This window comes from Lolium rigidum, chromosome 4, assembly GCF_022539505.1.
Source record: "Lolium rigidum isolate FL_2022 chromosome 4, APGP_CSIRO_Lrig_0.1, whole genome shotgun sequence".
In the NCBI taxonomy this organism is placed as follows: Eukaryota; Viridiplantae; Streptophyta; class Magnoliopsida; order Poales; family Poaceae; genus Lolium; species Lolium rigidum.
The window spans coordinates 117,000,233-117,018,131 of record NC_061511.1 but is presented as its reverse complement, the minus strand read 5'-3'; the positions used below and the strand labels follow the sequence as shown (position 1 = coordinate 117,018,131).

At 43.4% G+C, this 17,899-nt stretch overlaps 1 protein-coding gene across 1 annotated transcript; it reads right to left on the bottom strand.

The window, feature by feature from the left end:
- Window positions 1-1,311: 1,311 nt before the first annotated feature.
- Window positions 1,312-2,788, bottom strand: LOC124647434 (GDSL esterase/lipase At5g03610-like). The gene is made up of 5 exons (XM_047187382.1): window positions 2,725-2,788; window positions 2,398-2,616; window positions 2,029-2,300; window positions 1,647-1,923; window positions 1,312-1,559 (listed from the first exon to the last, which is right to left on the bottom strand). Exons 1-5 carry the CDS (start codon window positions 2,786-2,788, stop codon window positions 1,312-1,314), a joined length of 1,080 nt encoding a protein of 359 aa, XP_047043338.1.
- Window positions 2,789-17,899: the final 15,111 nt, after the last annotated feature.

Below are 17,899 nucleotides of genomic sequence, written 5' to 3'. Positions count from 1 at the left end.
CTCCCCAAGGCCGTTTAGGTCTTCCTTTGATGGTAGAACATCCGGGTCAATACAGTGAACTGTGTCCATAAATCCTTAGGCTCTGATCTGGCACTACAGTAAAAAAATACTCCACCGACTCTTGGCTCATGACACACAAAGGAGCGGAGAAAAGCTGCACTGATCACCGTTATGTAAGCATCTCCTTGCCACTGCATGCAGCGCTCCACACTCTGCCCACGGAACTGCTGTGTTTCGTTGATTTCTACTCGCTGTTGTTGCGCATGCAGACACACCGGCAGTTGTATCAAAGCCGATGCAAGATCTGCAGCATTTTTGCAAATAGTAAAGAAAGCGCAAGCTAATGGTGCGACCAGCGTCCCTCCTGGCTTCTCCCCTTCGGATCGGCTTGCCGAGCAAAAAGGGGAAAATGCCCATGGAAGGACAGGGTTCACACACCAGCCCAAGGGGCACAGCTAGGAGGCAAGGTAGGCCTCCAGTGGTCCGTACCAGATATCCAGCTATGCCGCCGGTTCAAGAGAGTGAGTGCAGATACCATCAGCATTTCAGCAGCACATCTCTAGGAAGATCATCCTCCTGGGGCAACACCGCCTTAACAGAATGGGATCTATATCGACCATGGATGGCCTAATATTGCCGAACGTCGTAGCTACAATGTCAGTCTGTAGGCAACAATGGTGGGGAAAATAGGTCATCCCGCTTCATGGAAGCAGTAGAGTGTTAGGCCATTATTGCGCTATTTGTTTTTTTCTCGCTTTTGCTCACTGGATCACACTATTTTGTTTGCCAGCATGATGTTCTTAATTGTTTAATCATTGACTGTAGTGACACTATTAAGACCCTTAAGTATATTAATCATGTCTCGACCTAGTTTGTTCATTATATGGATAACCCATGTATCTCTCTTCAGTCAGATTTTATTTGTACAGGGTCTATTTGTGATTCTTTCGCTCTATTAGTGGTCGTGGTATGAATGTGTTCTCTGTAATTACTTCGGACTAGACTGCGTCGTCGAACAAAAGTAATACAGTCTCCAACTTCTAGCCTAGCGCGGCGTGCCGCCGCGCAATCATTTGCTAGTCTCTGTAACATGACAACATCATGCATTGCCTATCATCACGGCAGATTAAAAATCCAAACTTTGCACTTCAAGGAACACCGTTGTGCAACGTATCAGCACTAAGCAACGAGATGTTTTACCGAAACACATTGAAAAATACAACAGAATTCCAAAGCTAACTACAATCGATGCGTGCATACGCACATCCATGCATGGTTTTGGCTAAAATTAAGACGCGGTAGTATCTGTGCCTAGTGATGTCGATTCTGGGTTAGGAAGTGCAGCATAGCCTTGTGCAGCTGCTTCATGACCGCCTCCCAGCCAGCCTGCGTCGGGTGCACACTGTCCCAGTAGAAGTACTGCTCGGGGTTGGTGCAGACGGAGTAAAGCTTCTTCGAGTTGTTGCCCAGCTGCCCGCAGTATCCCTCCGGATCAAAACTCTCGCAGCACGGCGTCAGCTTGTGCTCGAATCGCTTCGACAGCTTCGATGAGCCTTCAGCTGCATATATACGTACAGAATCTGATGGAGTTAGCCGATGTAAACGTGTGTGTGCATGCGTGGATGCATATGAACACGAGCACTTACGGGGGCCATGATTTACGATTTTGGTGAAGGCGGTGTTGAGGTCGAGTATATGGACGTTCTTGGTCTTGTTGAGGCTTTCTGTCAGGTAGGTGTTGTGGAAGGACGCGGCCATGTTGGCACGGGCGTCGCAGACGGTGTAGTTGTTGGCCCTCGACAGCCACGGCGTGCAGCCGACGGGATGCAGGTTGTTCACCAGGACCTTCTTCACCCCGAGCTTCTGCAGCCGCTTCACGTTCACCGCGATACCGTCCGTCACGTTCCTGATCAAACCGATCATCTGCAAGGAAATTTAGTTAGCCATCGATCATCTGAAGGGAAACTTAGTATAGATATGAAAAGTTGCAGACAGGTAGATTTACTAATTCACTGGTGTAGAACTCACGCTGCTGACGTCGCTGGAGTTGGAGGCGTGCGCATAGTCGTTGCCGGAGACGGCGACGAGCGCCACGGAGTCAGCGAGGTGCCATTTCGTGATGGACCCGTCGTTGATCAGCCTCTTGAAGTTGTAGATCTGCTTGGCAAGGGTCGGCAAGTTGTCGGGGACCTGGTACACGCCCGAGCCGCCGACGGCGAAGGTCATGCCGGACTGGTCGCAGTAGTGCTTCATCGTCCGCTTGTACGCCGGCGGGGCTTCGAGGCGGCCCAGCATTTGCGCTGCAACAACCACAACCCCAATGCAAGGATCGATCAGGGACACTGATGGACGATGCCATTCGCAAATCGTAAGTAGATGAGATCTGTATAGATGTACCAATGATATCGGACTGAACCAAGTAATTGGAGAAGCGGCCGAGCGGATTGCCGCCTCGACCTCCGTTGAAAGTGCCGTAGGGGTAGTGCCATTGACGCGACAAGGCGCTCCTGCGCGCCGTCTTCGGGAGGTTCCCGGTGTCCACGAAGGAATCGCCGAACATGAACATGGTGTACCAGTGATAGCCTCCCTGAACTTGTCGAGACTCCACACCTGCGGCTGCGTACAATCGAAACGAGAAACGAGAAGCACCAATTAACCATCGGGACGGAAATGAAAAGCTTACAGTCTAGCTATGTGCGTAAAGAGCTGGTTTGGTACACGCACCGTTGAGTAGGAGGAGGAGAAAACCGAGGCCGCAGACGGCGGGGAGGAACGCCGAAACCTTCATTCTGAGGAATTGGGAGTGGCGTGGTGCCGATGGAGTGAAATGGCGAGAGATGCATGCATGTTCCACATTTATAGACCGGGGGAATGGGAGAAGCTGATGATAAAGATGCTAACAACCACTGCCGCCTACAAACGTGGAACAAAGCATCTCGCCAATATTCGATCCGCAGCAAGCAAAAAAAAATGCGGAGTAGCAGTAGCTAGCAAACCGTAACTCCCGCGTGATCCAGATCAATCGGAACTTCTTGTTTCGCGCGCGGCAAATTTTGAATAGCGGTGGGCTGCCAATTCATTTCAGAAGAAATAGTTTTGTTTCGCGGGCAATTTTGGGAACGAGACTACTCGAAAGCTCCCGCGCCGATGCCTGTCGCGCGCTTCACGCGAGGGATGCTTGTTTTCCTGAGGAGATATTACTGTTTTTCCAGATATTTTGGTTGATCTTTCTCGTTTTTTTCTCTTACTTTTCTTTTTTATTTGCTCATCATGTGCTTCCTGGACTACCCAAGTACCGATACAGTGCATGTATACTTCTCTAACGGGGAAATGTTGTTTGCATCAGGTGGCATGCATATACCTGGCCCGTACTGGAGAGTGGATACGTAGGCCGAGCTACACTACACATACGCCCTTTTTTGAGTCTATGAAAATACTATTATTTTAGACATGTTACAAAATTTTGCAACAAAATACCATCATATCAATCATATACACCATATTGTAATCTACAAATGTGTAAATTTTAAGAACGAAATATATTGTATTTTGGACTCAGCAAATAATAAATCTTGATTTCATCATTGGTGAATGGTAATGAACATTACAATACTATAATCTAGATTTTGTCAGTTTTACTGAGGATAAAATACAATGTATTTCAGTCTGAAAATTTACACATTGATAGATTCCAACATTCTCTACATCTATATATATATTTAGTTTTTTTTTTCTAAAACTGTAGAATTAAAAGTTTTGAAGTTCCTAAAAAAATACCGGGCTACTTGTAGCCCGGGCTACAAAATAGGTTTTCGGGCTGCACTGCTCATATACCTCATGCACGGCACATGCATATGGCACAGATGGGGTGAACACAGAGAATTTATGGATGGTGATGCACGAGGACCCTGTATTATTACTTGATTTTGCAGCACAATATATGCCTGCCATCTCAAATACTACTATCGAGGTAGTGCACCCGCGACTGCGCTAGGGGCATCGACTAATTAGAAGTTCAAACATATCTGTCAAAAATAAAGAAACTATAGAATATGGTTGGACACCTAAGAACCCTATAAGCTCTCGGGGGTGAGATGTGCTAGTTAAGGCAGTGTGTCAAGCTATCCCAACATTCTCCATGAGTTTGTTTCAAATTATCAAAGTAATTGTGCAAAAAATATCTGAGTTGCGTGGCTCGTTTTTGGTGGGATGGTGATGATAAGAAGATAAAAATACATTGGTGTAAATGGTCTAGCATAGCATCCCAAGGAATCAGGAGGGGAGGGCGTTTTGGGATTTGGGAACTTGCGAGGGATGCTTGTTTTCCTGAGGAGATATTACTGTGTATATTTTTGAATTTTCAAAAAGTCATATGGTACAAAGGGTTGCTGCTAGAGGATAGCAACAAGAAACTATCTAAAAGACCATAGGTCTAAAAAGAGAAAAAAGAAAGCAGAGTTGCCATAGTTATCTAAATCTCTCAACCTAAATTTTGAGACTAGCATAAGGCTACCTAGAAGCCTTATGAACAAGAAGAGCCAGCTCCTCTTTGAATGTTTTCCTGCATCTGTAAACATTGGATGTTGCCCTTGAAAATAAATTCATTCCTTGTCGTCCAAATAGCCCAAGTAGTCAACACAATCAATTCCATGAAGAAAGGTACTTTCAACTCATTTTTTAGACCGGTAATGATACTTTGTATGTCATGAGTAGGTGTCCAAGAAGGGCAGATATATTGCCAACACAATTTAGTAAAGGGGAAGTGAAAGAACATATGGTTTTTAGATCCCAGCTCATCATGCTCACACATAATGCATGAATAACTAACCCTTCCTTTGTAACATTGCTCTGGTGTTCAAGCGATTATGAACCAGGAGCCAAAAGAACACTCTATGTAACATTGCTCTGGTGTTCAAGCAGATATTGTGCAACCAAAATCCACCAGGGAACTATAAACACATGAAAACTTTGTTGTCACAACATTACCAAAAAAATTCCAAGTGTCTGTGCCCATAGCTGGCTCAAGGTCCAGGATTAAAGCTTGAAAAAAGTGGAACTACAACAATGATTCCAAAGACAAGGGAAAATAAAATAGATCGGAGGCCTCCGGCACAAGTAATGCTTGCTTGATAGAAATTCCTTCATCCTTGCAGAAGGAGTAAAGATGTGTCCAAGTGTCCTTAAGTGGTAGAGCTGACCATTTATCTTGCCATAGTATGAAGTTTCCTTGGATGAAATCACACTGAGCCACCTCCTTGAAAGCTGGCACCAATTTTGAGCAATCTCTCCACCAAAAAGAAAACTCGCTTGATCTTGCAGGAGGTAAGGAGGTCGAATAGTATAATTCCCAGGACATCTTGACTAAGGCTGGCAATGGGTCGGGTTTGGTCGGGTCGACCTAAACTAGACCCATGCCCATCACCCTTATCGGGCACACCTGTGACCCACGACCCTACCCATGGGTAAGGAACGAGACCCGTGCCCAAACCCATCGGGCAACCCGACCCTATCGGGCAACCCATCGGGTACAAAAAATGGAGAGTTTGACGCAACCAAATATCTAGAACACATCGGCACATTGTTGGGATGCCAGGACAAAGAGTGGTGTATTCCCGTTCATGGCTTTGTGACTGAAAGTAGTACTAATATGCACATGTTTGGTGTCTAGATAAAAGAGCTTTGTGTGTAAATGATGTATATTGTCTACATGTATAATGTATGTGTATCATAGCTTACGTACCATATAAAATTATGCAATTATTTTAATTAGTAATATTAATCGGGTGACCCATCGGGCAACCCGTGGGCATAGACTGATACCCATGCCCGACCCACGACTAATCGGGTTGCCCATGGATTATTTCCATGGGCGAACATCGGGACCCATACCCTACCCATTTGGGTCGGGTGCCCATGGGCGGACGTACCCATGGGTCGAATTGCCGGCTTGAATCTTGACCCAAGGCAAATCAGCTTTATTATAAAATTTATGCAGGTGCTTCATTAGCAGACAATCATTTTGCACTGAGAGATTCAAAACCCCCAACTCTCCTTGATCCTTTGGCCTGCAATCAAGATCATATGCTGCTAGTGGATGAATTTTCTTCTGTAAATCTTTGTCTCTCCAAAGACAGTGTCTTTTGTACTTATCCACCTCAGTGAGTACCCATTGATAAACCTTCAAGGAGCATAGATCAAACATGAACGGTGAAGAAAGGACTGAGTTAAGCATTCTAAGCTTACTACCATAATTGAGGTACATAGCACATGCTTGGAGCCTTCTCTGCACAGTTTGAATTAAGGGTAAGAATAATTCTTTCCTTGGTTTGGGTGCGCTTAAAGGCAACCCCAAGTAGGTGAAAGGCAGACTCCCTCTCTGGCAGTGTAGAGCAGTAAAAGGTGCAATTCTATCCTCAGCAGTATTAATAGGAATGATATTGGACTTTGAGTAATTAACTCTAAGACCAGAGATATCACCAAAATCTTGAAGCAGTTTCTGGAGATGCCTAAGCTACTGCACTTCAGCCTGTAGTATGATAAGAGTGTCATCTGCATATTGAAGTACATGGAGTGAGGGTGAGCATTGCAGGAGCAATGGCCTAGTGAGCAGCCCGTTATTCATTGCCTCATTTACCAGGGACTGAAGGACATCAGCAACCAAGACAAAAAGCAGAGGTGACAGTGGATCACCTTTCCTAACCCCTCTCTTACAGTGAAAAGTGAAGCCAATAATACCATTAAGAAGGACTGAAGAGGTAGTTGATTGTAACAACAACTTAATCCAGTTACACCAGGTTGGACCAAAACATTTTGCATGCAGCACAACTAAAATGAAGGAATGATCCACGTCATCAAATGCCTTCTCAAAGTCCAGTTTAGCTGTGCCACCACCTCCTTTTTGGACTTATGACAGTGATGAAGATATTAATAAGCCCATGAAAGGAAATCTTGTATAGTTCTAGATTTGATGAACCCATACTGATTCTCATGAATGATACTCTAAATGACCGTTTGGAGCCGATTAGCCAACATTTTTGGTAGCAACTTTAAGGGTGTAGTTTAGCAGGGAAATTGGCCTGAAAACATTTACAGTCTCAACACTATTTTTCTTAGCACATGAGATATAAAACATCCATTGATACTTTGGATACAAAGATTGCCTTGATGAAATTGATCACATAGATCATAGAAGTCTGTCTTGATGATTGGCCAACATTTCTTGAGGAATTCAGCATTGAACCCATCAGGCTCTAGAGATTTGTTATTGGGGAAATCTTTAACAACTGCATCAATTTCATCATGGGTGAATGGTGCTTCCAACAGTGCAAGATCAATATCACTGTGCAACAGACGGGCTACAAGAGTAATGGAAGCTGTGGGCTCAGATTGACCAAGCCTTTCCTTCTAAGCCTGTAACAATAGCCTTGCCTTGGCATTATGCTCACTGATGGCGTGTATTTCACACGTTCGTTGGGCAACCCCAAGAGGAAGGTATGATGCGCACAGCAGCAAGTTTTCCCTCAGAAAGAAACCAAGGTTTATCGAACCAGGAGGAGCCAAGAAGCACGTTGAAGGTTGATGGCGGCGGGATGTAGTGCGGCGCAACACCGAGATTCCGGCGCCAACGTGGAACCTGCACAACACAACCAAAGTACTTTGCCCCAACGAAACGAGTGAGGTTGTCAATCTCACCGGCTTGCTGTAACAAAGGATTAACCGTATTGTGTGGAAGATGATTGTTTGCGGAGAAAACAGTAAAAACAAGTATTGCAGCAGATTTGTATTTCAGTGATTAAAGAATGGACCGGGGTCCACAGTTCACTAGAGGTGTCTCTCCCATAAGATAAAAGCATGTTGGGTGAACAAATTACGGTCGGGCAATTGACAAATAGAGAGGGCATAACAATGCACATACATGACATGATAAGTATAGTGAGATTTAATTGGGCATTACGACAAAGTACATAGACCGCCATCCAAGCCGCATCTATGCCTAAAAAGTCCACCTTCAGGTTATCGTCCGAACCCCTTCCAATATTAAGTTGCAAAGCAACAGACAATTGCATTAAGTATGGTGCGTAATGTAATCAACAACTACATCCTCGGACATAGCGCCAATGTTTTATCCCTAGTGGCAATAGCACAACACAACCTTAGAACTTTCTGTCACTGTCCCAGGTGTCAATGCAGGCATGAACCCACTATCGAGCATAAATACTCCCTCTTGGAGTTAAAAGTAAAAACTTGGCCAGAGCCTCTACTAGAAACGGAGAGCATGCAAGATCATAAACAACACATATGTAATAACTTGATAATTAACATGACATGGTATTCTCTATCCATCGGATCCCGACAAACACAACATATAGAATTACGGATAGATGATCTTGATCATGTTAGGCAGCTCACAAGATCCAACAATGAAGCACAATGAGGAGAAGACAACCATCTAGCTACCGCTATGGACCCATAGTCCAGGGGTGAACTACTCACTCATCACTCCGGAGGCGACCATGGCGGTGTAGAGTCCTCCGGGAGATGAATCCCCTCTCCGGCAGGGTGCCGGAGGAGATCTCCAGAATCCCCCGAGATGGGATCGGCGGCGACGGCGTCTCAGTAAGGTTTTCCGTATCGTGGTTCTTCGTCTCAGGGGTTTCGCGACGGAGGCTTTAAGTAGGCGGAAGGGCAGAGTCGGGGGCTAACGAGGGGCCCACACTATAGGTCGGCGCGGCCAGGGCTTGGGCCGCGCCGCCCTATAGCTTGGCCACCTCGTGGCCCCACTTCGTGTGTTCTTCGGTCTTCTGGAAGCTCCGTGGAAAAATAGGGCCCTGGGTCTTCGTTTCGTCCAATTCCGAGAATATTTCGTTACTAGGATTTCCGAAACCAAAAACAGCGGAAAACGTGAACCGGCACTTCGGCATCTTGTTAATAGGTTAGTTCCAGAAAATGCACTAATATGACATAAAGTGTGCATAAAACATGTAGGTATCATCAATAATATGGCATAGAACATAAGAAATTATCGATACGTCGGAGACGTATCACTCACTAACAGTGACACTAGTAGAATACGAAAGGGTAGGGTAGTAATATGAGTCTTCCTTTTCTAACTTGAGGTCGTGGAGTGAAAAAATATGGAATTTTCATCCCAATAGTAACCCATTTAATTTTTTCCTCTTTGATCGAAACAATCGGGTATTTTCAAAGATTGGATGCAGTTATTAATTCACTATATGGCATGTACAAAATAAAAATTACATTCTCGATTCTACTAGAAGTTTTGTGTAAGTGTTTGATTTGCTTCTCTTTAATGTAATTTTCATTTTGTCACAATTTATCCTAATTATTGGCCTATTTTTTGTGATTCAAATTGTAATAAAAAATATAGACCTTGATTGTATTTTTCATCTCTTCAACAAGTTCAATAATAAGAGGTGGCGGCTATGTTGGTTTGCATCGGGAGAATAGATGCACATGTGGGGCCAGGGAGAAGAGACAAATGTTTGCTGGGGTTGTGTGCTTATGACAGGTGGTGCATAGGACACTTTGGTGAGAACGAATGAATGAGGAGCTACTCAACTTTTCGATTTGAGAAAAAATTCACCATTTGATAAAGTCTTTATGAAAAAGGGTGAAAATTGAGGACCATCATTGGTTTTTGCTCATTTCCTTAAATGACGACTGAGTTAGAATTGATGGGCGCCCGTTGGAGATAGCGAAACCTCGAGGGAATTCCGATAAGTGTGAAACAGATGAGAAAGGTGCGACAATATCTTCATTCTTAATTCAATGTCATCGAAAGAGGAGGTCGCTACCAGTGGTACATATCAAAAGTGAGGCCCTCGTCGCGCAATACTTGCAGACAATCAATGCATTTTGCGATGCAATACACTACACACATACACATGTACATGGTTGTATTATTACTTGTATTTAGCAAGCAAATCAGAAGATTAAGGAAGCAAATAATTACTAGTACATACCAAGCAAGTTAGAAGATTAAAATTTTGCCAAAATTTTAAACTATGAATGACTAGGAACGACACTTTCACAAACCGCGCTTGCAACTTTACCAGTACCTCCTTAATCTTATGATTTTCTTGGTACAACTAACTAAACTAACAAAATGAACTAGAAGCGGGACTTCGAATCTCGCTTGCAATACCACCTATTGACCTAACACCACTTTTGTGGTCTAGCTGAAAATTTTCTCCAAAATTGTCTAAACCCTACTTAATTATCTACTGAAATATGTACATTTTGATGTTGATTGTCTGAAGCTGACCGCTAGGGTTGTAACTCACAATCCCACCATTCACTACAAGAAAAGTTGCCATGGCCGACGAAGTTGAAGTCGCGCCGTGGTTGCTGGTGCACCATGGCCGACGATTTTTGGTCTCTCCGTTGTGCATGTCAAAATGTTTTTTTTCTCGTTTTTGAGACCACCTAGCCCGACGAAAACGGCCAAAACATCGCGTATGGTGGCCCGGGACGTGGTGCATCTCGAATTCTCGGGTTCGCCGGCCGAGTCAACGCAAATCCGCACCGCCGAGGGATGTAGGGCCCAGATGGCAGCCTCTCTGGCATTGTTTTTTTTCTCGATCGCGCCATCTCGTTCAACGCTCTCCGATCGAGCCGTTTACGATGCAGGATCATGGGTCCCGCATGTCATCCTCTATGAACCAAAATTCTTTCTATTCTTGGATTTTTTTGACCCCCTGATTTCTGGCTACTTCCTTTTTCTTTTGATCCCTTGCCGTCTTGGAAACGTTGAGACCGCTGCTGCTAATTGGGACCCGCATGTCATCCTCTATGAGCAATCAACTTTCTTTTCTTGGAGTTTTTTTTGGCACCTCAAATTTGGTCACTTGCCTTTTTCTTTCGATCCCATGCCGCCTCTCAAACGGTGGTACCGCTGCTGCTAAATGGGACCCGCATGTCATCCTCTATGTACTATAAAACTTTCTTTTCTTGGATTTTTATGGCACCTCATATTTGGTCACTTACCTTTTTCTTTCGATCCCCTGCCGCCTCTCAAACGGTGAGACCACTGCTGCTAAATGGGACCCGCATGTCATCCTATATGTACTATAAAACTTTCTTTTCTTGAATTATTTTTGGCTCCTGATATTTGGTCACTTGCCTTTTTCTTTCGATCCCGTGCAGCCTCTCAAACGGTGATACCGCTGCTTGCTAAATGGGACCCGCATGTCATCCTCTATGTACAATCAAGTTTCTTTTCTTGAATTATTTTTGGCTCCTCGATATTTGGTCACTTGCCTTTTTCTTTCGATCTCATGCCACGTTTGAAACGTTGAGGAACCGCGAGTGCTCATGGGACCCGCATGTCATCCTCTATGTACTATAAAACTTTCTTTTCTTGGATTTTTTTTGGCACCTCATATTTGGTCACTTGCCTTTTTCTTTCGATCCCCTGCCGCTTCTCAAACGGTGATACCGCTGCTGCTAAATGGGACCCGCATGTTATCCTCTATGTACAATCAAGTTTCTTTTCTTGAATTATTTTTGGCTCCTGATATTTGGGCACTTGCCTTTTTCTTTCGATCTCATGCCACGTTTGAAACGTTGAGGAACCTGCTGGCTCACGGGACCCGCATGTCATCCTCTATGTGCTATAAAAGTTTATTTTCTTGGGTTTTTTTTTCACCCTCTGATTTTTGGCTATTTCCTTTTTCTTTTGATCCCCTGCCGCCTTGGAAACGTTGAGTAAGCTGCTGACTCATGGGACCCGCATGTCATCCTCTATGTACAATCAACTTTCTTTTTCTTTTGATCTCAAGCCGCATTTGAAACGTTGAGACCGCTGCTACTAATTGGGACCCGCATGTCATCCTCTATGTACAATAAAGTTTTTTTCTTGGATTATCTTTGGCTCCTGATATTTTGTCACTTGCCTTTTTCTTTCGATCTCATGCCGCCTTTGTAACATTGAGTAAGCTGCTGGCTCATGGGTCCCACATGTCATTCCCTACGAACAATAAAAGTTTCCTTTCTTGGAGTTATTTTTTGACCCCTAATTTCTGGCTATTTGCCTTTTTCTTTTGATCTCCTTCCCCCTTTGAAACGATGAGGACGCTGTTGGCAGGTCGGTCCCACATGTCATCCTCTGTGAACAATAAAAGTTTCCTTTGATGGATTTATTTTGAACCCCTAATTAATTTCTGGATATTTCCTTTTTTCCTTTGATCCCCTGCCGCCTTGGAATCGTTGAGGATGCTGCTGCCTCATGGGTCCCGCATGTCATCCTCTCAGAATGGTAAATGTTTATTTTCTTGGATTTTGTTTACCAAATGATTTTTGGCTTATATTTTCGTTCGATCTCCTGCCGCCTTTAAAACGTTGAGGACGCTGCTGGCTCACGGGTCCCACATGTCAGCCTCTATGAACAATAAACGCTGAGGATGCTGCTGCCTCATGGGTCCCGCATGTCATCCTCTTAGAACGAAAATGTTTCTATTCTTGGATTTTTTACCAACAGATTTTTGGTTTATTTTTTCTTTCCATCCCCTGCCGCCTTTAAAACGTTGACGACGCTGTCTGGCTCATGGGTCCCCGATGTCGGCCTCCCGTACAAGAAACATGTGATATCTTGATTATTTTGCGGACAATAAACGAGTGTATTGCGCTCCGAGCTATTTCAAACGGATAAATTAAATCTTTATTTTTACATAAACAAACTTATATGTTGAATCTCCTTGTTTTTTTGTTTTTGCGAAGCATAGGACTTTCCTGTTTTTTTAGAAAATTCCGAACTTTCCTGTTTTGGAGTGGGCTGAAATTGTACGAGTCAAAAGGCCAAGCAGGATAGTTCGAAGGCCCAAATGTCCAGATGCAGCCCAATTAAAATCTTTCTTCTTGGATTTTGTTCACCTCCTGATTTCTGGCTACTTCATTTTTCTTTTGGTCCTGTGCCGCCTTGGAAACGTTGAGCCCGCTGCTGCAAAATGGGACCCGCATGTCATCCTCTATGTACAATAAAATTTCTTTTCTTGGATTATTTTTGGCTCCTGATATTTGGTCACTTGCCTTTTTCTTTCGATCCCGTGTAGCCTCTCAAACGGTGATACCGCTGGTCGCTAAATGGGACCCGCATGTCATCCTCTATGTACAATCAAGTTTCTTTTCTTGAATTATTTTTGGCTCCTGATATTTGGTCACTTGCCTTTTTCTTTCGATCTCATGCCACGTTTAAAACGTTGAGGAACCTGCAGGATCATGGGACCCGCATGTCATCCTCTAAGTACTATAAAACTTTCTTTTCTTGAATTATTTTTGGCTCCTCATATTAGGTCACTTGCCTTTTTCTTTCGATCTCATGCCACGTTTGAAACGTTGAGGAACCTATCTGGCTCATGGGACCCGCATGTCATCCTCTATGTGCTATAAAAGTTTATTTTCTTGTATTTTTTTCACCCTCTGATTTTTGGCTATTTCCTTTTTCTTTTGATCCCCTGCCGCCTTGGAAACGTTGGGTAAGCTGCTGACTCATGGGACCCGCATGTCATCCTCTATGTACAATCAACTTTCTTTTTCTTTTGATCTCAAGACGCATTTGAAACGTTGAGACAGCTGCTGCTAATTGGGACCCGCATGTCATCCTCTATGTACAATAAAGTTTTTTTCTTGGATTATCTTTGGCTCCTGATATTTTGTCACTTGCCTTTTTCTTTCGATCTCATGCCGCCTTTGAAACGTTGAGTAAGCTGCTGGCTCATGGGTCCCGCATGTCATCCTCTACGAACAATAAAAGTTTCCTTTCTTGGAGTTATTTTTGACCCCTAATTTCTGGCTATTTGCCTTTTTGTTTTGATCTCCTGCCCCCTTTGAAACGATGAGGACGCCGTTGGCAGGTCGGTCCCACATGTCATCCTCTAAGAACAATAAAAGTTTCCTTTGATGGATTTATTTTGAACCCCTAATTAATTTTTGGATATTTCCTTTTTTTTTCTTTTGATCCCCTGCCGCCTTGGAATCGTTGAGGATGCTGCTGCCTCATGGGTCCCACATGTCATCCTCTCAGAACGGTAAATATTTCTTTTCTTGGATGTTTTTTACCAACTGATTTTTGGCTTACTTTTTCTTTCGATCTCCTGCCGCCTTTAAAACGCTGTCGACGCTGCTGGCTCACGGGTCCCACATGTCAGCCTCTATAAACAATAAACGTTGAGGATGTTGTTGCCTCATGAGTCCCGCATGTCATCCTCTCAGAACGATAAATGTTTTCTTTTGTTGGATTTTTTTACCAACTGATTTTTGTTTTTTATTTATTTTCGATCCCCTGCCGCCTTTAAAAGGTTGACGACGCTGCTGGCTCATGGGTCCCCGATGTCAGCCTCCCCGTATAAGAAACATGTGATATCTTATTATTTTGCATATAATAAACAGTGTATTTCGCTCTGAGCTATTGCAAACGGATGAATTAAATCTTTATTTTTCATAAACAAACTTATATGTTGAATCTCCTTGTTTTTTGTTTTTCCGAAGCATAGGACTTTCTTGTTTTTTTTTGAGAAAAATCCGAACTTTCCTGTTTTGGAGTGGGTTGAAATTGTACGAGTCAAAAGGCCCAGCAGGATAGTTCGAAGGCCCAGATGTCCAGATGCAGCCCAATTGAAATCTTTCTTTTCTTGGATTTTTTTCACCCCCTGATTTTTGGCTACTTCATTTTTCTTTTGGTCCTGTGCCGCCTTGGAAACATTGAGACCGCTGCTGCAAAATGGGTCCCGCATGTCATCCTCTATGTACAATAAAATTTCTTTTCTTGGATTATTTTCGGGTCCTGATATTTGGTCACTTGCCTTTTTCTTTCGATCTCATGCCGCCTCTGAAACGTTGAGTAAGGTGCTGGCTCATAGGACCCGCGTGTCATCCTCTATGTAAAATAAAGTTTCTTTTCTTGGAATATTTTTGGCTCCTGATATTTGGTCACTTGCCTTTTTCTTTCGTTCACATGCCGCCTTTGAAACGTTGAGGAAGCTGCTGGCTCATGGGTCCCGCATGTCATCCTCTATGAACAATAAAAGTTTCCTTTCTTGGAGTTATTTTTTCCCCTAATTTACGGCTACTTCCTTTTTCTTTTGATCCACTGCCGCCTTTGAAACGTTGAAGACTTTCTTGCTCATGGGTCCCACATGTCGACCTCTATGAACAATAAACATTTCCTTTCTTGGAGTTATTTTTTACCCCTAATTTACTGGCTATTTTCCTTTTTTTCTTTCGATCCCCGGTCGCCTTCGAAACGTAGAGGGACGCTGCTGGCTCATGGGTCCCGGATGTCGGCCTCTATGAAACAATAAACCTTTCCTTTGTTGGATTTATTTTTCACCCTCCGATTTTTGGCTATTTCCTTTTTTCTTTTGATGCACTGCTAGCCTTGGAAAGGTTGAGTAAGCTCGCTGACACATGGGGCCCGCATGTCATCCTCTATGTACAATCAACTTGCAAGATCTTGGAGCGAAAGAGCTTGTATTAGTGGGACCCATATGTCATCCTCTATGTACAATAAAAGTTTCTTTTCTTGGATTATTTTTTGCTCCTCATATTTGGTCACTTTCCTTTTATCTTTCGATCTCATGCCGCCTCTGAAACGTTGAGGAAGCTGCTGGCTCATGGGTCCCGCATGTCATCCTCTATAAACAATAAAAGTTTCCTTTGTTGGAGTTATTTTTTACCCCTAATTTATGGCTACTTCTTTTTCTTTTGATCCCTGCCGCCTTTGAACGTTGAGGACTCTGCTGGCTAATGGGTCCCACATGTCAACCTCTATGAACGATAAACCTTTCTTTTCTTGGAGTTATTTTGACCCCTAATTTCTGGCTATTTTGCCTTTTTTTGGATCCCGTGCCGCCTTGGAAACGTTGAGGATGCTTCTTTGCCACATGGGTCCCGCATGTCATCCCCTCGAACGATAAATGTTTCTTTTCTTCGATTTTTTACCAACTGATTTTTGATTTATTTTTCTTTCGATCCCTGCCGCCTTTAAAACTTTGGCGACATTTGCTGGCTCATGGGTCCCGATGTCAGCCTCCCCGTACAAGAATCATGTGATATCTTGATTATTTTGCAGACAATAAAAAGTGTATTTCGCTCTGAGCTATTGCAAACGGATAAATTATATCTTTATTTTTATGTAAACAAACTAATATGTTGAATCTCCTTGTTTTGTTTTGTTTTTGCGAAGCATAGGACTTTCCTGTTTTGGAGTGAGCTGACATTGTACGAGTCAAAAGGCGTCCAGCAGGTTAGAAAGCCCAGAGGGCCATGCAGCCCCGGCGAGGATACATCCTATTTCTTTTGGTCTGTGCCGCCTTGGAAACGTTGAGTATGCTGTTGCCTCATGGGACCCGCATGTCATCCTCTATGTACTATAAAAGTTTCTTTTCTTGGATTTTTTTCACCCTCTGATTTTTGGCTATTTCCTTTTTCTTTTGTTCCCCTGCATACGCCTTGGGACCCGCATGTCATCCTCTATGTACAATAAACTTTCTTTTCTTGGAGTTTTTCCCCTAATTTACGGCTACTTTATTTTTCTTTTGATCTCAAGCCGCATTTGAAACGTTGAGACCGCTGCTTGCAAAATGGGACCCACATGTCATCCTCTATGTAAAATAAAAGTTTCTTTTCTTGGACTATTTTTCACGCTCGATTTTTGGCTATTTCCTTTTTCTTTCGATCCCCTGCTGCCTTGGAAACGTTGAGGATGCTGCTGCCTCATGGGTCCCACATGTCATCCACTATGAACAATAAAAGTTTCTTTTCTTCGATTATTTTCACCCTCTGCTTTTTGGCTATTTCCTTTTTGTTTTGATCCCTGCCGCCTTGGAAACGTTGAGGATCTTCTGCTGCGTCATGGGACCCGCATGTCATACTCTATGTACAATAAAAGTTTCTTTTCTTGGACTATTTTTGGCTCCGATATTTGGTCACTTGCCTATTTCTTTCAATCTCATGCCGACTCTCAAACGTTGAGTAAGCTGGCTGGCTCATGGGACCCGCATGTCATTATCTATGTACAATAAAAGTTTCTTTTCTTGGATTATTTTTGGCTCACGATATTTGGTCACTTGCCTTTTTCTTTCGATCTCATGCCAGTCTTTGAAACGTTCGGACATTTGCTACAACATGGGACCCATATGTCATCCTCTATGTACAATGAAAGTTTCTTTTCATGGATTATTTTTGCTCCGATATTTGGTCACTTTCCTTTTTCTTTCGATCTCATGCCGCCTCGGCCCTACGAAACGTCGAGTAAGTTGTTGGCTCATGGGACCCGCATGTCATCCTCTATGTACAATAAAGTTTTTTTCATGGATTTCTTACCCCTGATTTTTGGTCACTTGCCTTTTTCTTTCGATCTGTGCCGCCTTTGAAATTGTGGATGTTCTGTGGCTCATGGGTCCCACATGCCGACCTCTATGAACAATAATATTTCTTTTCATATGCTAAAAATTCTTTTCTTGATTTTTTACCCCTGATTTCTGGCGATTTGCATTTTTCTTTGGATCCCGGCCGCCTTTGAAACGATGAGGACGCTGCTCGCGCATAGGTCCCACATGTCAGACTCTATGAACAATAAACATTTATTTTCTTGGATTTATTGTTGACCCCTAATTAATGGCTACTTCGTTTTTTTCGATCCCTGGCACGCGCTTTGAAACGTTGAGGGCGATGCTTGGGTCATGGGTCCCTTATGTCGGCCTCACTGAAAAATAAAACATTTACTTTCTTGGATTTATTTTTGACGCCTAATTAATGACTCCTTGGTTCTTTTCTTTTGATCCCGTGGCGCCTTTGAAGACGTTGAGGCGTTCTTGCGGCTCATGGGTCCAACATGTCAGCCTCTATGAACAATAAGAGTTTACTTTGTTGCATTTATTTT